At 44.4% G+C, this 23,145-nt stretch overlaps 1 protein-coding gene across 1 annotated transcript in view; it reads right to left on the bottom strand.

Annotated features, from left to right (window-relative positions):
- The window catches only part of LOC120394391 (trans-2,3-enoyl-CoA reductase-like), a 59,138-nt gene that overhangs the window by 5,332 nt on the left and 30,661 nt on the right, over nt 1-23,145 (bottom strand). The window contains exons 4-9 of the mRNA XM_039518628.1: nt 16,576-16,691; nt 13,922-14,027; nt 11,660-11,732; nt 9,386-9,429; nt 3,456-3,513; nt 390-475 (exon numbers count right to left, since the gene is read on the bottom strand). Of these exons, the coding sequence (XP_039374562.1) occupies nt 390-475; nt 3,456-3,513; nt 9,386-9,429; nt 11,660-11,732; nt 13,922-14,027; nt 16,576-16,691 (483 nt within the window). The remainder of the gene's footprint in view (nt 1-389; nt 476-3,455; nt 3,514-9,385; nt 9,430-11,659; nt 11,733-13,921; nt 14,028-16,575; nt 16,692-23,145) is intronic.

Raw genomic sequence — 23,145 nt, 5'->3', positions numbered from 1 at the left:
TTTCCCAGGTGTCTGGCTGGTGGGTCTCACCCACTTGTTCAGGGTCTAACTATTTGCCACATTTGGGGTCTGAAAGGATTTCCCCCCCAAGTCAGATAGGCAGAGACCCTGGGGGTGGGGTGGGATTGACTTCCGCTGCAGCATGGGTCACTGGCAGATTTAAGCTAGTGTAAATGGTGCATGCTCTGTAACTTGAAGTCTTTAAATCAAGCTTTGAGGAGTTTAGTAACTCAGCCAGAGGCTAGGGGTCTATTACAGGAAGGGGTGGGCAAGGTGTCCGGGTGTCTGGAGTCGAGGGGACTGCACTAAAGAGGAGGGATGTTCACTATGAGCACGCTTGGTGCACCCTGGGCTGTAACCTCCCCCACGCAGAGAAGAAAACAGCATACCTCATACGTGTAGTTGGGACAGGAAACCAGTGTGAATAGCCATGTGAAGGGGTTGTAAGTTGGACTTGGAAAAGAGGCTTTATTCCCTTTGGGAAAGAAGAAAACACACATAAACCCACAATGTAAGTACAGCAGGGATCACTGGGGAAGAGGGCCTCATTGCACATATGACGGCCACCGTTTGCACCGACACACAGGGGAAGGAAGGAAGGAAGGAACCTCCAGAGCTCAAAGCACGAGTCCGCATAGCGCGAGCTGGGGCTGAACCAGACTCCTGTGCTCTGGGGCCCAATATGACACGCTGAGCAGTGGGTCTCGCATACGCCCTACAAACATGCAGAGAGACACTGCTCTCAGCATGGGACCGCTCACCGCCTCAGAGGAGAACCAGTAGGCTCATGCTGGTGGCTGAAGTTGCCATCAGGTGTAACCATAGGACTGACAGAACCTGCTGGCAGCAGTGCTTGAGTCCTGAAAAAAGAAGTGCCAGAACTCACTTCTCCATGGGAGCCCTGCTGACACCGGTCCAGATCAATTTGGCCATGGGCAGCAAACGGGGATGTGGGGGCACTATACTCCTGCCAGGACCCTTCGGCCTGTGGAGCGGTAAAAGGAGAGAAGATGGGGGTCTGGCCATAGGGGAGGCAGGGGCAGGGTGCAACAAAGTAGGAGGTTGCAGCTTCCTTTCCTGGCTGTGATGGAGACAGCAGTGCAGGACAGCCCCCTGGCTGAGGACCTGCCACCCACGCAGGAGGAAGCAGGCTGGGGCACCCACATCCCTGGTCATTCTGGTGCTGTGGGCTGGGTATGGAGGCCCTGGTGCTTTCCCCCACCCCCTGCCCTGGGTGGGGCAGCAGTGGTGGGGAGTGGAGAGGAGCTGCAGACTGAATGCAGGTGTCATAAACATACAGCTAAGGGTACCATAAAATCCCTTTTCACCCTGTAAAGGGTTAATTCCTCTTTTACCTGTAAAGGGTTAAGAAGCTCAGGTAACCTGGTGGCACCTGACCAAAAGGACCAATAAGGGGAGGAGATACTTTCAAATCTGTGGGGAAAGGTTTTTTTTGTCTGTGTCTCCCAGAGTCAACAAGGAACCAGGGCAGGGAAAATACATCTCCTTAAGCCATATCTAAGCTAAGCATCTAATATTGCAGAAATAGTAAGTAATAGCAAATAAATGTGGTAGGTTATCTTTTGTTTTAGCTTGTGAATTTTCCCTGTGCTAAAAAGGAGGTTTATCCCTGTTTTTGTAACTTTAAAGTTTTGCCTTGAGGGGAAATCCTCTGTGTTTTTGAATCTTTTGTTATTCTGTAAAGTACTTACCATCCTGATTTTACAGAGGTGATTCTTTTACCTTTTCTTTAATTAAAATTCTTCCTTTAAGAACCCAATTGATTTTTCATTGCTCTTAAGATCCAAGGGTTTGGGTCTGTGTTCACCTGTACCAATTGGTGAGGATATTATTCTCAAGCCTTCCCCAGAAAAGGGGGTGCAGGGCTTGGGGGACTAGGACTCCAAGTGGTCCTTTCCCTGATTCTTTGTCTAAATCACTTGGTGGTGGCAGCATACTGTTCAAGGCAAGGTGGAATTTGTGCCTGGGGAAAGTTTTTAACCTAAGCTGGTAAAAAGAAGCTTAGGGGGTCTTTTATGTGGGTCCCCACATCTGTACCCCAGAGTTCAGAGTTGGGAAGGAACCCTGACAGCAGGGACTTTCCGTGCAGAGCAGAGGGGTGCTGGGAGGCTGTGGTACCTCTCTCTGCACTCTCCAGGCTGTGCCCTGCTCCGGCAGTGGTACCAGACTCAGCAAATCCCAGTGCTTCCTTCGGCTCAGTATGTTCCAGCACTTATGTCCCAGGCCCCAGTGCAGGCCAATTTCCTCCTGTACGGGCCGGGAGGGGAGGCAGAAGCTGCTGGCCAAGGGTCCCCCTTTGTTGCGCCCCTGTTAGGACTATTGGAATCCATTCTAGGGTTCAAAAGAAGTGCTGGAAAACTGCTCGGGTGCAGCCCAGCAACACTGGTTGGTGCTTTGAACCCAATAGGGCTCCCATGTGGGCACTAATGACATTCAAAGAGGAAGAGTACTGGGGAGAGCTTCTCAGAGTCAATGGTAACTGGATGCCTACGCCACGTAGGCCCCTTTGGAATTCCAGCCTTCTTAAAAAAACAATTTCCATGTCATAGTAACAGAATTTTCCAGGAAAATAGTCAGGACTCAGAAAGAAAGTGCACTGCAGTAATAATAAAATAAAACAACAATAATACAATAAGATAATGTTATATTCCAGAACCTGACATTTTCGTTCCATGTTGCTAATGTTGTTATTACAAAATGCAATGTGTGAGACTGATGCAAATACCTTTCAGCTCTCACATTGGCCATAATGTTGTCGACACTGTAATGGTATTTAGAGATGAGGTTGTGTGCGTAAATAAATAAGTTTATTTGTTGCTTCTACTGCACATTGTGGCCCCTGTTAAGCACATGGTTAACTTTAAGCACATGCTTAACTGCTTTCCTGCATAGAGACTGAATTAAGAATGTGAATAAGTGTTTTCTTGAAATGGAGCCTATGCTAAGAAAAACAATGATTATTGTGCAATACATGTTTCTTTCTAGAAAATGTGCTGTAGCTATAATTATTTGCCCTAAATCCAAAATGCTCTGCAAAAATGAGAGGTGTGGAGCACATTTTAACAGCACGTTTGTGCACACGCTGATTTTAGGGCAGAAAACTATGCAAATTAGTTATTTTAATGTTTGTTGAATCTCCATTAAAATTAAATCCTTCATTGTCAGTCGACAGCATGTTTTAACACATTTAAACACTCCAATCAAAAATTGAATTGTGGATATTTCTAATGAAGACAAATTTGCTGCAAGCTTTAGAACAGCAATATTACAAATATCACCACATTTAATTAGCAGGTGTTATAACAATGGCATGCTATCTTGCTCAGCTTACATTATTTTGTAGACAGACATATAGGTTACAGTAAAAGGTCCCTATATAAAGTGCAATTCAGTATGAAGTAGGTGGGGTGGGGGAAAGTAAAGGGGAGACAAACCTGAGTGATTTTGTTGGACTAAAGCGACGTTGATAAAATGATTTCCAGCTTCACACATCTGCAAAAAAAATTAAAGCATGGTCACTGTTACACATTTAGGATGTTACCAGATAACTGCATGGCTGGTTGATTCCAGCAATAGGATTAAACTCTGCATTCAAAAGAATAGCAGAGCATTAAAAAAAATATTGAGAAACCCATTCAAACGGAAATATGTTACACTCATTGTGAGAACCCAGATGCCCCAGAAAACCATGCACTGGGTGAACTGTAGAGGTGAAATCCTGGCTCCGCTGAACACAGTGGCAAAGCTCCCAATGACTTCAGCGGGCCAGGATTTTACCCTTAGTTCCAGAGAGAAGTGTAGGTGCAATCCTGCAAGATAGCAGCAGACTCTTTGATCTCACAGGAGAGACAGCCTTGGGATCATCCACAACAGGCTGATTGAAGAGATTTTGCAAGACACATTTCTGGCTCCACCATCATCTCTTGGCTGCGGACTTGTGTGACGAAGTGTGTGGGGAGTTTTCTTGTTTTTTTCAATGGTTTGCATGCAGAAGATGTGGGACACAGTTTCCCTGGGTGTTACTGGTTTAATGAGGTGATGGGAGATGGAGTTTGTTGTTACAGAGGACCAGTGATGGAACTTGGGACCCCAGCCAATGGCCTGGAGAATGGATACCCCAGTGACTGGTGACCTGGTGACTGAGAGGCCCAGTTAAGGAGTCACTGCTGGTTCCGGCCAGTGGGAGGACAATGGGCTGCGAAGGGAGGACCCCGGTGACCTGACCAGCTGGTTCCAGCCAGAGGAGAGCAAAGGATGGTTGAGAGGAGAGGAGGCCCAGGTGACCCTGTTTACCTGGATAGAAGACAATGGACATAGGCTGGGCTTGGGGATGGTGATATCAGATGCCCAGCTAGAAAGCACAGGGGCTCTGGACTGGGGAGAGAGAGCAGGCAGAGCCCACCTAGATGCAGGGGAGACTTAGATGTGCTGTGCTGAGGGAGGCCAGGCCTGAGGGCCCTGAGAGTTTCCTATGCTGTGTTCAGACACTCGATAAACCCTCATGTTTCACGCTGGCTGAGAGTCGCTCCAGTCTAGAGAACAGGGCTGCATTATTCCCTTTGGGAGTGGAGGCCCTGGGGGTCCAGAGCGAGGGGAGTCCCTGAGGGTCCCACAGTGAAACAGGCGTGCTAACGCTCAGAGAGGTGCGGTTCTAGGAGGCGGAGGGGCTTAACTCCCAGGAGAGACTGGACCCCCGAGAAGGGCTGTCACACTGAAGTGGGTTCCCCCAGGACCGTATGGGGCCAAGAGTGGGCACAACCTGAGTCCATGACATTTTGATCCTGCCTCATGGAAGCTGATGAGAGTTCAGCCATGGTTGTGAGAGCACAATCAGGACCTAAGTGACCTGTCTCACTGTCAAATATTATGCCCATGCTTCCTCCATATTTTCAAGACCTTCTTTGTGACCAAGGATCACAAAAAACATATGCTGAATAAGTTACACAATGAAAAGAAATGGGCTGGATAATATTTGTCAAATATTACTCAGAAGGAACTGCTCCATGACGGGCAGTATGGTGCAGTGAATGGATCCAATGGATCAGCCTTCAGAAAACCTGGGTTTTCTATTTCCACCTCTGCAAATGACTGGCTGTATCACTTCATCTCTGCTCACTCTCCCCGATGTTATCTTTTCTATTTGGATTGTAAACTCTTTGGGGGCAGGGACTGTTTGTACAGCTTGTTTGTTTGTTTGTTTGTTTGTTTTAAAAGGACATTTAATTCCAGTGAAAAATTCTGAGCAGGAGCAACAACAACAAAGTTCTATTTTTTTTTCTTAGCAATTTTTCTGTTTTTCACAAGAAAATATCAAAACAAAATGGATCACAGTTTTCATGTCAATTTAAACTGAAATTGTTTCATATCTGTTTTTGAAAACTGAAAAATTCTCCTCAACTTTTGAAATGTTACACATTTACGTTATTTCATATTTCTTTTAACACTCTAACTTTTACGATGGGAGAAGTTTTAAAAAGTTACAGTGGTAAAGGAAAGAAAAGGAAAAGGAGGGGAAAACAAACTAACAAACTAGACATTGTTCATTCTGCGATATTCAGTGGCAACAAAAGAAAAAGGAGGGGAGAAGCAAAAAACCAAAAATCTGAAATTTCAAAAACATTTCAATTTTCAAAAACCAAAATGAAATGAAAATTTCAATTTGAAATTAAACAACATGCAAGATTTTGCTTCATTTCACTGTGAAATTTTCCATCAAAAATTTAAAAATGTAAAAAAAAGAGGCATTTTAATGTGGAAAAAAATCAGTTTTGAAGTAACCCCATTTTTCAGCAGAAAAGTTTTTCATTGGGGCATTTTGATCAGATCTATTTAAAAGTTTAATTTTGGCTGTGTAAGAACTTCAGGATTAGACCCAGTTCTTTTTTTCTGCATATTTTACCCATGATGAATAAAAAATGGAAAACCTCTGCACTCAAAAAATGCCAATAGATAGAAAAGGAATAAATATACCAAAATACTATAAAAGTGGCTAAAATTGGTATATTCCAGACAAAAATAATATTAAAATATATATATAAGCACCCAGCTTGTTTTCTTTTACAAAACAAAATTTTCAAAGTTAAAAGTAATTACATGAAACACTACGCAAATGCAGATATGTTACACACACATGACTGTGCAGCACCACCCATTCATAAATTTTACTTAACACCTACTAATTCTGTAATCAATTATAAGTAAAAGCAAGTTAGGGGCATTTTTGCCGGGATTCTTATTAACTTACCTTTGATGCTGCAGCTGCAGTCAGCTGTAATTAGCTTTTATCTCCCTGTTTAAAATTTGGCTGGTAATCCTCCAAATGAAGAAGTATAGCTAAATATAAGCCAGCCCTTAAGCTAATGTCTTAAATATTTAAAATCTAGGAATTTGCAAAACTTCTGATTTTCAATGTGTGACCATTTTCTATCTCCTTAATGAGTTGTACATACGTTCTTTTTTTATCTTAAATTTCAAATGCACCCTATTTGAAAATGTATCTCTTGGCTGGCTTGCTTCTATTTCTCCAAATAGAAACATCTTTCAGAAAGGTCTGCTGAGCTCCTTAAATGACTCCGTGCTGTTGTTTACCATGAATGTAGAAGCACATACTTAAAACAAATCAGACGTATCTGATAAAGACAAGCCATGAAGGAAGAAAAACCTTAGTCATATATTTTAGGACCCTTTAAAAATGACCTCAAATAGATTTTCATACATACTGCAATTTTAGGCTTCAGTGTCTTAGAACCTGCTAAGACTAGAAGCAAGCACTTGTATCTGGGGAGATGGCTCCCTTTTCAATGGTATAAATGTCCTGGATCTCAGACCTGAAACCTGGTCCTGTCGCTGGACTGACTGCTGTCTGCAATATTTTGCAGAAAAAAAATAAAATAAAAACCATTTCTTCAGGCAATCAACCATAAAAGATGATAAAAAGAATATTCCACTTAAGTTGAGGAAGAAATGGACCGCTTTTACTAAGCTGTTACTTTGGATAAGTACTATTTTTATTGTTAACATAAGCTGCATTGGTAATCCATTTCCACTGACTTTGAGATACAGACTGCTATAGTCGTGATGGCAGTAAGGTACTGTATGCCTCACTGGATTAACACACGATCCCCTGCAGACACAACACACTAAGTTAAGCACTTACTGCTTTCAGCCTCAGGGTTTCAGTGACTACATGAAGTTTTTTCTTCACATAAGTATACTGTCTGTCTTTGCTAGAAAACTGGTTGGAAATGTTTCAATGCAATTTTTGTTGTTGAAAAATGGTGATTCATTGAAACCAAAGCGTTCCATCAGAAAAGTTTCCACAAAACTTTTGTCAGGAAGGTTTCTCAGGTACAGGATGGAATTTGTGGTCAAGCCTAGGGAGAAAGACAGCCTGGTGGTTACAGCACTTATCTGGGCTAGAGAAGACCCAGTTTCAAATCCCTACTTCCCATTAGGAAGAGCAGGAAATTGAACCTAGGACTCCAGTGTGCCTGGTGAGTGCCTTAACTTCCCACCTGTTCTTGTCCCTGTGTTTGTTTGCAGACTTTTCTGTGGAAAAAAAATGGAAGGGTCTTGGTTTTATCTTTCTGAGGAACAGACAATATTCTGAAATCTCAAATATTTTCACGGGATGGGAAAACTAATTCCTCTCCAGCTTTACTTCGCTAGCCTGGCTCTGGTCAGGAAAACGTGGGGTGTAGTTGAGTCTCCAGGACCTGAACACAGCGAAAATTGTGATCTTAATGGTTCCGATTCAGGGAAGCATTTACACATCTGCTCAATGTTAAGTACATGCTGAAGCACTTCTTAGGCCTGGTCTACACTAAGGGCGGGGGTCGAACTAGGGTACGCAAGTTCAGCTACGTGAATAGCGTAGCTGAACTCGAAGTACCCTAGTTCGAACTACTTACCCGTCCAGACGCCGCAGGATCGAAGTCCGCGGCTCCAAGGTCGACTCCGCCACCGCCGTTTGCAGTGGTGGAGTTCCGGAGTCGATCGGAGCGCGTGGGGAGTTTGAACTATCGTGTCTAGATTAGACGCGATAGTTCGAACTCCGAGAAGTCGAACTCACCGCGTCGACCCGCGCGGTAAGTGTAGACATACCCTTAGATTTGGGTGGCTTTCCGGGATCAGTCTAAATCAGTCACTCTCCTCTTTTCCTGTTGCATCTCTGGAATCCTGATTTTCAAAGGGGATAAGCACATTTAACTGCCTATGATTTTGTTGGTATTTGTGGATGCTCAGCACTTTTGAATAGGAGGCCAGTATTGTGTGGGACAGAAAATAAGCTTCCATGAGCGTTCTTCTGTTTAACTAGATCCCCAGTGCTCCTTCTGTGATAATCAAAGCATCATATTCAACTTTCTCAGATTTCTACGCTCTCACACTAGTGCATTCATATACATCCCTGGACCACTCCATCTCACTTAGTAGACACTAATATATGGACCCGCTATGCTTGTATGTATTGGTCCAACTGTACACTCAGATATACATTTACAGTTCCCATTAACTTCAATGGGAGATGTTCAGCCGTATTTGAGGAAAGAATTGGGCTCTGTGTTAACTCCTGGCTCCTAGAAGCTTTTCTCCTGGAGAGACCTCGGCACTTTTATCCCATTCTGCTCCTAAATCACTGTATTTGTGAGTGGATGAGACCCAGAGGAGAAAAATCACCAGCTCAGAAATACTTAATTCAGAACTTTAGCCCCTCATGGGGCGCAGATCTAATGCTATGCTACAAAACCAGCCCCAGTGGCACGATCTCCTTCCTGTTGTGATTACAGAGCACAGGCTGTTCTTTCTGATTTGACGAAGTAGCTGCACTGAGATATTTCTACTCTGTAAAAATAGCACCTGAGCACATAAATACTGGGAAGATGGCAGCCCCGTCAATGGAAAAACAAGGTGAAAACTAGGTGAGGAAACAAATCTTCACCAGTCTTCATCCATAGATGGCCCTATTTTTAAAAAATCTGTTGTCAGGTGATAGCAGGCATGTTATTTAGGGAAGACAACTTTATTGGAAAGCCAGTATGGGATATATTTCCATATAATGTTATCACAGCATTTGAGAAATTATGGTAAGTGATAGCAATTGCCTAAATCTTCAACTTTGGATGTAATTCTGCATTTTCATCATGATGTAACACTTAAGGATCTCAGATAGGGAACAGGGCACCAACATAGCAGGCAATATACACATAAATAACATAAGGACTGTTCCTGCCCCAGAAAGCTCAATAGATCCATTAACATTAATAAGACGAGTGACATGCTGAAGGTCTGCAAGACCAAGCATTAATCTTCACTCACACAAGGTTATTCCTCTTGACAAATAATGAGTCTTTATTTGAATACCTACCAGAAAAGTGAGGGCAGCAAAAATAACTTGCCTGTTGCCAAATGCTAGAAAACAGAAGGAAATAATAAGTTACACTTCAGTCTATGTGCACAGTTCACTGTAGGTGAAGTTCGCCCTGGTGCAGAGTGCTAGAAATGCTTATGTCCCTCGGGGACTTTGCACAAGGGTGAATTTCACCCACATTGTCTGAGCATTATGCAAATAACAAACATGTTTGGGTCAATGCCAGTCTCTTTGTCACTAATTAGTAGTGCTACATAGAGCGCCTTTCACCCAGAGATCTCAGCACTCTTTACAGAGGAGGCAAGCATCATTCTCCCCATTTTACAGATGGGGGAGTGAGGCACAGAGACAAGCCTAAGGTCACTCAAAGGCTAATGGCAGTAGTAGGACTAGAAGCCAGATCTTCTGTTTCCAACAGAGATGCTTTAATCAACTAGTCCACACTGCCTCCACTATTAATGAAGCTGAGATGTATCCTGCCCTTCCTTTTTTGTAGCACTAAGGCATCATATATCAAGTACCAGCAACTCAGCCAGATCACCTTAATAAATACATTTAGTCCCTACAATGTTCAGCTACCCAAACCTACATTTCCCTATCCCTTTGGTATCCATGCATCATGAGAGTGTTACATCAGGAACATCTCAGAGGGTTGCAGTCTTCCTCCAGAACATCAATTGTGTTTTTAGAAGCATAGATCATGCTCATGGTCATTGATCATGCAGCTCCTTCCCCTGTCCTGCCTCTCCTCCTTCCCAAACCCACCTCGTCTCAACTCAGGCTGACACGCAGCTCCTCAGTTGGGCAAGGGTGATGTGCCTGACAGCACTTGTCAGGATGGCAGGCACAGCTGCCGCTGCTGAGCATGTGTCTGCTAATCAGATATTCTTCAAGGTTCCCGTTTCAACCTAGCTCAACTTGTTATTCCTGCATGCTATTCCCCAATCACCTATGTGTCACCAAAGAACCTGTCTCTGGGTCTGAGACTCAGGGGTCTGCCCACGTATATTTCCCAAAAGGAAGGGCCTGACATTCATATCCTTCTTCGCTGAGCCATCTGAGTATGGTACCATCCAGCTCACTGAGGTTTACTCCAGAAGCATCATTTTCAAGAGCATTAGTTTCAGGAATAAGAGCACCCAATGTGAGATACCTCCACTGAGAAATGTAGCAGGAATAGACAAAATGGCTGCCCTTGGCATTAGATCCTCACCCTAGTCTAAGGGGGGAAAAACACACGTTTCAAATAAATATTTGTGTTCAGTGCCTGCTGATTCAATGATCCAGAATCTAAGAGTTCATTTTCACACAGAAGTTCAATCTACTGCTGCCATTTCCACACAAACTTAAAACGTCATTTGAGGAAATGCCATTTTTCAAAATAAAATGTGATGATTTTTTAAAATTGAAAATATGCCATTTTTGAACTTTTTTGTTTTGTTTTAAATATCCCACTGTGACACTAATATGAGCAATTGAAATTAGCATTAGTATTCTCCCCAAACCCACAGATAGGGCCCTGACAACACACACACAACCAAAATAAAATAAAAAGGAGTAGTACAAAGATGGAATGCTAGCAAAATGAAATAGCCGAAGGAATGTGTGACAACCAAGCCCGTGGACAGAAGAAAACTCTGATGATTATGACTCAACACAAAAAAGAAAAAAGGGAAGTTCAATGACTGGACAAAAAAGACACCCAGAAAGACTAGCGGTGCGACAATGGAACACAAGAAAAAGAAATGTACAAAATGATGAATGACGATTGTACATGAAAAAGAAAAGGAGAAATTAAGATTTCCCCCCCCCCTCTGATGTTGCTGCACATATTTAACAGAGCCTTCTTGGGTTCACAAATCTTTTAGTTTTCATAAAAAGGCAGCTTCTATATCGAGCAAGAATGTTGTCATTTGGAAATACTCATCCACCTCTTGTCCCCTTGTATATTTTTTTAACGTAAACATATTGCAGAGGTGAGGATAATATTTATCACGCTGTTTCTTTCAATTGATTAATATTTCATGTTCACAAAACTCGGTGATGATTAAACTGGGTTAAACAGTAACATATGTTCACAGCCATAGTACCAGAGTGATGCTTCCATTAATCTTTCTACTGACAAACAATGCAAGCCTATGCTTTGGGCAGGCAAATGGTCTGATCCTACTTCCACTGAAGTGGAGCCCCAAATGTCCACTGATTTCAGTGAGCACAAGGTTGGGCCCAGAATGATTTAAAAAAACCCAATGTCATTTTCATGGTACATACATGGTGGAGTGTATCTGGGGTGATTGACATAATAAGCAATCCAAGAAGTGAATCCCCAGTAAAAGGCACAGCCCTGGAATAGAAAAGAAAAAAAAAGATACATTTTAGGAGGAAAAACTACAGGTAAATTCAAATCTATAACTTCATATATATTTTCTAGCAGCAGTGCTCTGAGTCCAGATGACTACAGTGCTTTTTTAAAATGATTCATTAATAAAAAGTAATAATATTCTTCCTTCTTCAAAATTATTGTCATTATTAAGTCCAAATTGGAAATTAGAGGCACATTTTTAACAGTGAGTTAAATGACTCTTGGCCTGCTCCGAGAGCAGCACAACTTTTGTTCTTTCCCTTACCAAGGGATCGCGGTAAATCAATGACCCTATAAAAGGAGTGTCACTTTATCAGAGTGCAATATAGCCGACGCTATGGGACAGGCATATTCCTTCTGACTCTTACACATCGATTTGAGATCTGTACGAGATGATTGTAGATAGGTTCAACTTGTCAATCTGTAATTTGTTTTCAAATCCTAGGATCCAAACTGAGATAGCAATGGGCATGTAGAGGTAAAATTTCAAAGGCAATAAAAAGCAAGTCACAAAGAAGTACATATGCAAATCAGTTCCCTTTTGGGGACTGCACTGGGTGGAATATTATTCCTGGATAAAGTATTACCGGTTGTGACAAAACTTTGTCCGTGCTATTCGTCCAACATCAGGAACTCTTGTAGAGTCACTTATTCAGCAAATGTATGTTTTCTTTGGGTAAAATGCATTAGCATTTGAAATCTCCCAAACACATTTTTGTGTAACTGAGTTAACATTTATTAATTATTATTATTTATTTGTCTTGCCATAGTAGCATGACCATTACTGGCCATGGACCAGGATCCCCTTGTTCTAGGCACCATACAAACACAAAAGAAAAAGACAGTCCTGGCCTCAAAGATCTTTAATCTATAGCTAATGTTTTCTTGATGCTATCTTAGATGTATATCACTTCTTTCAACAAGAAGGACCCCAAAGCACTTTACTGGGTAATAAATTCCATTCTGGAGGTTCCCTGCAATCTGAAGTCAATGGGAGTTGGTGTAGGAACGAGGAGCAATCCACATGGAGTTTGTTGCAGGACTGGGTCTTATGGATCTGATCTGGCCCTGATGGGGGCAGGTGCAGTTCCACTGAAATTAACTCAGTTGCACTGTACCTGATCCTATGTATTCAGCATCACTTCATCCACCCATGAGACACAGCCATTTCTGCGGCTGGAGCATGGCACTTGCGTGATGGTGACTGAAGAAAACCCCATTGAAGTGAAATGATGGGGGTGAAAGAGAGAGTACCGTACAATAAGCCAGTTGTAATCTTGCATAGATGCCCGGGTGAATAGTTCACTTCTTATCAAAACTACTATAGGATCCAAGTCTCATAAGTGCCTAAATGACTTTGGGAAAGTCACATGATGTTCTCCCTGCCTTGGTCCCCCATCTCTAAAACAAGGATAATAATCCTTCAGTTGCATTGTCTCTTTAGAGTCTAACCTCCTCAAGGCAGGGACTGTCTCTGACTACACGTTTGCACAGAAAATAGCACAGTAAAGGCTGATTTCAGCTGTGAACTCCAGTTGTTAACATAATACAGATAATGATGGCAAACCAATACCATTCAGTTCAAGAAATGCTACGCCCTCTGAAGGTGGGAGCCTCAGGTGGTGTAAATAAAAAATCAACACAGCTCTAATGAAGTCCCCTCATCAGAGGAGGTGGGATAGCTCATAGGTTTGTGCATTAGCTTGCTAAACCCAAGGTTGTGAGTTCACACTTTGAGGGGGCCACCTGGGGCAAAAATCAATATTTAGTCCTGCTAGTGAAGGCAGGGGGCTAGACTCAATGAGCTTTCAAGGTCTAAAAAATTTTTTTTGGGGGGTGGGGATAGCTCAGTGGTTTGAGCATTGGCCTGCTAAACCCAAGGTTGTGAGTTCAATCCTTGAGGGGGGGGATTTAGGGCAAAAATCTGTCTGGGGATTGGTTCTGCTTTGAGCAGGAGGTTGGACTAGATGACCTCCTGAGGTCCCTTCCTACCCTGATATTCTATGATTTACACCAGCTACAAATCTGGCCCTGAGACTTTAAATACTGTAACAGAAACATAATTACTGGACCTGGAAAACAAATGAATTTTCTTTTCCTGTCATCATTCTGGGCCCCGGTAGCATGAGGTACTTCTCTATATTGGATACAATGATAAACATGATTTTCACCTTTATCATGTTTTTCAGAGGCGTGTGCCCTCCAGAAATCTTGTGAACAAATAACGTCTCTAGAAGATGTCTGGCATAGTGTAAACAATGACAGAAGCAGGCCAAGCTGGAAAAACAATGAAAAAAGAGGAATGAAGGTACATGAAAGATGGGGGGTGAGGTCAGTTTTGTCTTTTTTAAAAACAACAACAAAAACCACACACACACTTTCTGTAAAAGCAGCAAAGAATCCTGTGGCACCTTATAGACTAACAGACGTTTTGCAGCATGAGCTTTCGTGGGTGAATACCCACTTCGTCGGATGCAAGAGTGGAAATTTCCAGGGGCAGGTAAACAGAAGCAAGCAAGAAGCAAGCTAGAGATAACGAGGTTAGGTCAATCAGGGAGGATGAGGCCCTGTTCTAGCAGTTGAGGTGTGAAAACCTTTGGTATTCACCCACGAAAGCTCATGCTGCAAAACGTCTGTTAGTCTATAAGGTGCCACAGGATTCTTTGCTGCTTTTACAGAACCAGACTAACACGGCTACCTCTCTGATACTTGACACACTTTCTGATACATCACACTATTTTCACATAAAGAATAAGGACTAATAGTCTAGAACTGAAGAGTCATGCTTGAAATCTCTGGGCATAGACTTTGCCTTAGCTAAAGCAACTGAATCCCGAGATGAATGGAATCATTCTCACAGACTTATATAACACTGTATCCATTTTATGGCGGAAGCAACGGATTTTACCCACCTTGAATTAAAAAGGACACAGCATGCTCAGAATGTAATGTACTGCTATGACAGTCGATTAAAACAGTACAGCTGTGTATACAAGCAGACGCCTGCGATGCTTCAAACAGACGGCTCACACATTTTAGGGATATCTTAATGCTCTCGTAGGATGTGTCTGACATTTGAAAACATTCTGAATGGTTCGCTTGTCCTTTAGTAACTACAGTAGCTACGCAGAGGTAGTTTGTATTTCATTTCCTTGTGGAGTCAAAACGAGATTTTGTTGCAAAGTGAATCCATTGCGATGGCTTTTTTGTTCCAAGTTACAATGGAACGAGATAATTGTTATAGAATGTATTACACTGATTCCCTTTTGAGGCGGATTATGAAACAACAACCAGCACTTCTGATTTGCTTCAGAGAACAAGCCGCAGCTCATAAAGATTGAGTTTAAAAAACAAATGTCAAGAGTGATTCATGACGGCATTTTATCTTGGTTGTATTTATCATATTGGCTGTGCCTGTCTTACTGAAGCCAATTATGAGACATAAATGAAAAGTGATTTTCAGTGTGTGAAGTTTCAGATACTTTGGCCACCGTACAAAATGCCCAATAAAAGTCAAAGATTAAACAATTTTGAAGTAATTAAATTAGCGAGGTTTGAGCTTAGGAAAATTAATGACTGTGCAGAAGGCTGAATCACACTTTCCTTCTTGTCAGGGATTTAAAAAATATTTGGCTTACATGAGGGACCACAACAAAACAGCTTTAAAGGGATCAACAGAAAGACTCTCTGTCCCCAGCCCCAAATAAATAATGCAGATATTTTGGACTCTCTTCCATTAAAACCCTCCATTTCCTGTTAAATGTGAAACCCAGAGGAGAAAGGTGGTCTTGTGGCACTCTGTTACTCAGGAATTATTCTGGGTTCTATGTACAGTTCTTCCAACTCAATCTCTCTGTGTCTTATTTCCCTATGTCCCTCCCAGTCTAGTACTTCCTTTCTCCCAACCTTTCTCTGGCTTGTCTATTTAGGTTCCCCTGATCCTACAGCTGATAGCACACAAAAAGACTGCTGTGCCCAGGGGCTGCTCTGTTGATGGCAAGGGAATATTTTTATTAGTAGTTCAGAAACTGTTCTTAAGCTCCTTCAGGACTCTTGGATGGATCCCATCTGGTCCAGGTTGAACTTTTAGAGTGAGATTTTCAAAAGCACCTACAGGATTTAGGAGCACGGGCCTCATTCAATCAGAGCCTTGCACTTAAATGTCTTAGATCCTTTTGAAAAACCTTCCATGTATTCACCACTTTGTTTCTGAATGTTCACTTCTGACACCCCAGTCTCTGACAATGCTTCTTCTTTACTACCTGAAAAGAGCAGATATGGGTATCCTCTTTGCTGAAGACTGATGCCATTAATCTTATAATACCCTCCTTTATGCTGTGGTCCTGATCCTGAGTTCATTTGGATACTGGGAGGTACTCTGGTCTAATGGATAGGGGGCCCTGGACTGAGGTCCTGGAGTCTACTCCTCATTCTGCCACTGATATACTGTGTGACCTTGGGTGAGTCACCTTCCACCTGTGTTCCCATCACATTTTTTGTCTGGCTTGTGTATTTAGATATAAACTGTTCGGGGCAGGAACTGTCTCCCACTATGCGCACACACAATGCCTAATGCAACAGGGCTCCATTTTGGGGTGGTACTACTGTAATACAAATCATAATTAACAACAACAACAACCTGAAACTTTCATTGACTTCAGAGAGGAGAGGTTTGGATGTGGAAGGAATGTAGGGTCAAGCCCTCTCTGGGCTCTCCCATTACAGAAACAACAGAGAGCATTAAGAAACAACAGAGTCTCTTTATCCATTCATCTGGAACATTGAATGGCTTACCATCCTGCATGACTTTGGTTCATGCACTTACTGAACTACTGGGTGGCGGAAGCTCTCCGTACTCTCCTCTTCAACATAAATACTTGAGAGACGAATGTAAAAGAGCAAGTAGATTAGTAGAGGCCCACTGTATTCAGTCAGAAAAACCTAGAAATGAAAAAGACTTCTCAGGGTGGGAATTGAACATCAAAAGAATAATAAGAAGAACTCATAGTTCTTAGGCAGTATTTGATCTGCCATGGCAAAGGGGTCAGTGGTACACCCACACCTTGAATACTGCCTGCAGATCTGGTCACCCCATCACGAAAAAGATATATTGCAATTGGAAAAGGTACAGAAAAGTGCAACAAAATTTATTAGGGGTATGGAACAGCTTCTGTATGAGAAGAAATGAATAAGACTGGGACTTTTCAGCTTGGAAAAGAGACGGCTAAGGGGAGATATGATTGAGGTCTATAAAATCACAACTGGTGTGCAGAAAGTAAATAAGGAAGTGTTACTCTTTCTCATAATACAAGAACTAGGGGTCACCAAATAAAATTAATAGGCATCAGGTTTAAAACAAACAAAAGGAAGTGTTTCTTCATACAAATCACAGTTAACCTGTGGAACTCCTTGCCAGAGGATGTTGTGAAGGCCAAGACTATAAAAGTGTTCAAAAAAGAACTAGATAAGTTGATGGAGGATCAGTCCATCAATGGCTATTAGCCAGAATGGGCAGGGATGGTGTCCCTAGCCTCTGTTGCCGGAAGCTGGGAATATACATCCCTCAAGTCCTGGGATCAGTTCTGACCATTTTTTTCAACTGGAAAAAAATTGAAAAAAGTTTCAAAATTGTCCACAGGTTTCATTTCCGGTTCAAAAATAACTTTTCATTTCAAAACTTGAGCTAATTATCATATAAGCAAGTGGGGAAAAAAACCCTCAAAAATGGTTGAAATGGAAACAAAGTGATTTGACTGACCCAAGCTGAAATCTGATTTTGAATTTTTGCTTCATAAAAATTTGCATGATTTTGACTTTTCATTCTAATTCGGGACAGTAAAAATTTTTGATATCTTGACAATTGTCGCAGGATGGGAAAACTCTTTCCCACCCAGCAGTAGTTATTACAACATACTTCAACTAGCCATTTATAGCCCATTGCCATATGAAGTCTGGGGCCCATCCTGCAGTCCTTATTCAGTGAAAGCCTCCAACTGAAATCACTGATGAGGGATAGCACTCCCAAGCCTTGGAGAGAAATGTGTACAGACAGTCAATAGAGGTATATAAGGCCTGGTCTACACTAGGACTTTAATTCGAATTTAGCAGCGTTAATTCGAACTAACCGCTCAACCGTCCACACTAGGAAGCCATTTAATTCGAACTAGAGGGCTCTTTAGTTTGAATTTGGTACTCCACCCCGACAGGTGGAGTAACGCTAAATTCGACATGGCTAGCTCGAATTAGGCTAGGTGTGGATGCAAATCGAACTTAGTAGCTCCGGGAGCTATCCCACAGTGCACCACTCTGTTGACGCTCTGGACAGCAGTCCGAGCTTCGATGCTCTGAGCAGCCACAGAGGAAACGACCTGGGAAAATTTGAATTCCTTTTCCTGTCTGGACAGTTAGAATCTCATTTTGTGGTTGCACATCGGGGCGAGCTCAGCAGCGCTGGCAGCAATGCAGAGCTCTCCAGCAGAGGAGTTCATGTAATCTCTGAATAGAAAGAGGGACCCGGCATAGACTGACCGGGAACTCTTGGATCTGATCGGTGTGTGGGGCGAGGAGTCTGTGCTTTCGGAGCTGCGCTCCAACAAACGGAATGCAAAGACCTACGAGAAGGTCTCCAAAGCCATGATCCAGACAGAGGATACAGCCGTCATGCAACGCATCGCCGCGTGAAAACCAAGGACCCCAGACAAGGCTACCAAAAAATCAAAGCGGCAAACGGACGCTACGGAGCCTGCCACCACTGCCCCACCAGTGACCGTGGACTCTGACGATGGGACAGTGTCGACGGCCAGTTCCTCGGTGATGTTCACGGACGGGGAAGATGAGGAAGGGTTTGTGGAGGACGAGGCAGGCGACAGCACTTACAACGCTGGTTTCCCCGACAGCCAGGATCTATTCATCACCGTCATGGAGATCCACCAACAACCCTCCCCGGCCATTAACCTGGACCCTGAATCAGGGGAAGGAGCAGTCGGTAAGTGCTGTAACCATGTTAACTTTTATTCTTAATATAACAGGAATCTGAACTGTGTGAAAAGGAGGGCTCTCTAGATATGGGGATAGAACAGAAATCATCCTTGGAGATCTCCACGAAGCTCTCCTTGCGTTAATCGAAAAGCATCAGCAGGAGGTTCCTGGGGAGAGCTGCCTTATTGGGTGCTCCGTGGTAGCAGAGTTTTCCGCGCGAGGCTTTCATGAGGAACTCATGGAGCACTGCCTCCCCGAGCACGGCTGCATCGGGCCCTGGTTCGTGCTAGCTTTCACGCAGCATGCGCTCTCTATCTCCTTCAGTGACCCTCCTCAGGGTGATCTCGCTCGGAGACTCCTGCATCTAATTAGGGTAATTACTGTAATTTTACGCCTGGTCCAAAGTATTTTTCAGAAATCTACGGACAGACGGCATAGCACAGACTCAGCACGCAGCTGCGTGACGAGCGTAACGGAAAGCCAAAGAATATAATGGACGCTCATGGAGGGAGGGGGGAAGGAGGACGCAAGCTATCCCACAGTTCCTGCTGTCTCCGAAAAGTATTTGCATTCTTGGATGAGCTCCAAATGCTTCTAGGGTCAAACACAGTGTCTGCGGTGGGTCAGAGCATAGTTCGGCAATTTACGCACACACCCCACCCACCACCAGAAGTGAAAACAATCCTCTGTTGACTCTTTTACATGTCACCCTATCTTTACTGAATGCTGCAGATAGACGCGATGGTGCAGCACTCAACACCAACATCCTTGCTCCCCCCACGCTATTGATGGCTGACGGTACAATAAGATGGAAATCCATCCTCATCATCAGCCTCTTGGCATATGGGGCAGTGCAAAAGGGCTGGTAACCATGCCGACTAGTATCAGTACGGTCGATCAAGGGCGCCTGTCCCTAATTTTTGATGGCTGATGGTACAATATGGCTGGTAACCGTCCTCATCATTGCAACAGGGGGCTGAGCTTCATCAGCCCCCACCCTTCATTGTAAATAAAAGATTCAATTGCCCCTGGACTAGCAGAGGGATGATGGGCTCCTTCATCCACACTCCTTAATGTCCTGCCTGGACTATCATTGCAGCTGGAGGCTTCCTTCCAGTCATTTCTCACAAACAAGTAACTGTGTCTTATTCCTGCATTCTTTATTACTTCATCACACAAGTGGGGGGACAATGGTATGGTAGCCCAGGAAGGCTGGGGTAAGAACGGAATGAAGAGGTGGTGTTGTTGCAGGAGCACCCCCTGTGAATAGCATACAGCTCATAATTTATGCAGGATCAGACACAGAGCGGCTGTGCTCTCTGGTTCTATGATACAGTGGTTCTCTAGTACACTTGCCCATAATCTAGGCAGGACTGATTCTATTTTTAGATACCAAAAAGGAGGGATTGACTCAGGTAGTCATTCCCAATTTTTGCTTTTGCGCCCCTGGCTGCTCGGCCAGGGGCACTTATGACAGCCCCAAATGGGGCAGTGCAAAAGGACAGGTAACCATGCCCATCTTATTACCATCTTATTACCAATTTATGGTATGGTTGATGGTACAATATGGCTGGTAACCATCTCTGCTGTCATGCAAAAGCAAAAGCATGCTGCTGTGTAGCGCTGCTGGCCCGCCTCTGTCAGCGGCATCTAGTACACATACGGTGACATACAGAAAAGGCAAAACAGTGTCCATGGTTGCCACACTATGGCGTATGCCAGGGCAATTCTGGGAAAACGGGCTTGAAATGATTGTCTGCCGTTGCTTTCCCGGAGGAAGGAATGACTGGCGACATTTACCCAGAATCCACTGCGAAATGATTTCTGCCCCAGCAGGCACAGGGTCTCAACCCAGAATTCACAGAGACAGCCTAGACTCAGTTAATTGTTCGCCAAAATGTATCATTGCAAGGAATTCACTCCCTGTTTCCCATCTCACAGCTTCCACTGTCTCCAGACCTGCCACAGCATCCCCCTCGCAGAGGCTGGCGAAGATTAGGCGGCGAAAGAAAAAGACAAGGGACAAGATGATCGAGGAACGTATGGGCTGCTACCTAGCAGAGGCGGACCAGCAGAGCCAGTGGAGGGAGACCGTCTCTGTGCCAGCGCTCACACAGCGAACGGGAGGAGAGGTGGCGTGAGGAAGACAAGCAGGCGACTGAAACGCTGCTTGGACTAGTGAGGGAGCAAACGGACACGCTCAGGCGCCTTGTGGATGTTCTGCAGGACCGCAGGAGGACAGAGCCCCCCTGCAGTGTATCTGCAACCGCCCTCCCCCGCCACAAAGTCCTATACCCCCCTCACCGAAAATAATCAGGAGGAGGGGCGGCCGGGGACGTGAATACTGTCACTGCACCACAGCACAGTGCTCAAGTACCCAAAAGCTCTCATACCCTACAGTTGCCGAAGTCCTTCACTTCCAGAATCACAGTAGTCCCAATCCCAGTCCCATCCCCTAACTGTCTACTTAATTAATAAAAATGCTTTGCTGTTAATTACTGTTTCCGTTATGTTTTTTCAAAGAAGACTGTGTTCGAATGGGGGGCGTGGTGAAGGGTGTGGTTAATTGCATAGGACAGTCACCTTTCCCAGGGTACAGACACGGGGGCAGGATCAGCAGCGGGTCACACACACGGTGCTGTCAGTAGGCAATCTGGTCGGTTTTTGGAGGTGGTTTCCAGGATCTGTGTGGGCGGGGGAGATGTGACTTTGCAGCGGGGGAGGGCGGTTACAGATCTTATACAGCGGTCCTTGTCCTGGACCGCTGAGTCACGCAGCTGAGGAATCTGTATCCGTCCTCCTCCACCACAAGGTCACATATCCGCCCGCACACAGAATTCCATAAAGAGGGATGGCAGGCTCCGTTGAAAGAAGCCTTCCGGCACTGCGGACTGCTGTAGGAGCAGGAGCCTGTCATTCCTTGAGTTTAGAGGCGGTCTTTACATCACCGCACACCCTACCCAGCACAGCCTGCGTCCCAGTTTCAACCCTTTCACGAAAAGTCAGGAATAAAGAAACCTTTGTTAAGTAATAATGGGACATGTATTTTATTTTTACACGTGTGCTGGAAGTGGGGGTAACGGGGTGAACGGGGTATGTAACCGAAGAGGAGAGTCAACAGTCATTGGGTAAAGAAACAGGGGCAGGTTCAGCTTCTCTGTAAAGAAACTGAACAATCACAGGTCACGCTGCTCGCTGCTCGCTGGTATTTCAAGAGTTCCTTGTCGCTGTCCCAGGCGCCTGTATAGGGCTTCATGAGCAAGTGCATTAGCGGGCAGGCTGGGTCCCCGAGGATGACTATAGGCATCTGCACATCCACAACAGTTATTTCATGGTCCGGGAAGAAACTACCTTCCTGCAGGCGTCTGAGAGCAGCCCACAGTTCCTGAAAACACACGCATCATGAACCTTGCCCGGCCACCCGACATTGATGTTTGTAAAACGTCCCGTATGGTCCCCCAGTGCTTGCAGCACCATTGAAAAGTAGCCCAATTTCTCAGCAGCTGACTGTGGAAGAGGTGGATGATAAAGTGCGAGGAGGAGAAAACGGCGATGATCGCAGCGGGCTCCATGCTTGCAGTGCTGTGGCGTCCGCGCTGTCACTGACCAGAAAAGTGCACAAACAGATTGCCCGCAGGCGCTTTCATGGAGGCAGGGAGGGAGGGAGGTTGTGATTGACGGTTCAATGACGACACTTACCCAAAACCACCCTCGACACATTTCTCCCCCCAGCAGGCATTGGGGGCTCTACCCAGCATTCCAATGCGCAGCGGGGAGTGCAGGAACTGTGGGATAGCTTCCCACAGTGCACCGCTTCCAAAGTCAACGCCGGCCCCGTTAATGTGGACTCCGAAATTCGAATTAGTGTATTTAGTATGGATACACAAATTCGACTTCATAAGGTCGAATCCACAAATTCGAACTAAGTTGATTCGAAATAGTCTTGTAGTGTAGACAAGGCCTAAGAAGCAGCACTCCTCCTTCTCTCAGAGTATGCTGTGTCTACACTAGGGGGCTTTGCTGACATAGCGCCACAATTTTAAGAGGAAAGGACATTCAGAAAAGTAGAGCCCTTTGGATACATGGTCATAGCCCTTATTCAGCTTCTGGGGGCAGTAAGATGAAGTGAGCTCCATCCTCCTCAGCCCCACTCAGACTGTGACTTCTGCCACAGGTGGAAGAGTGGGGGCTGCTTGCCCACGACTCTATCCCCAATGTGAGCAAGTGAACAGTGGAGTCCTGGCTCTGACCCTCTCTGCCCACTCACCAGCCACAGTAGTTGCCTGGGCGCACAGAGGGGAAGTAAGCTACTCGGCAAAGCTGGGTGCTGTTGTCTAGCCGCTGTAGCACTTCAGTGTAGACAGTCACCACAGTGATGGGATGGGTTATCCCATCACTAACCCACCTCCCTGAGAGG

Source organism: Mauremys reevesii, unplaced genomic scaffold (assembly GCF_016161935.1).
Source record: "Mauremys reevesii isolate NIE-2019 unplaced genomic scaffold, ASM1616193v1 Contig55, whole genome shotgun sequence".
NCBI lineage: Eukaryota > Metazoa > Chordata > Testudines > Geoemydidae > Mauremys > Mauremys reevesii.
The sequence above is the reverse complement of the archived record's forward strand: the minus strand, read 5'-3'. Positions and strand labels throughout refer to the sequence as shown.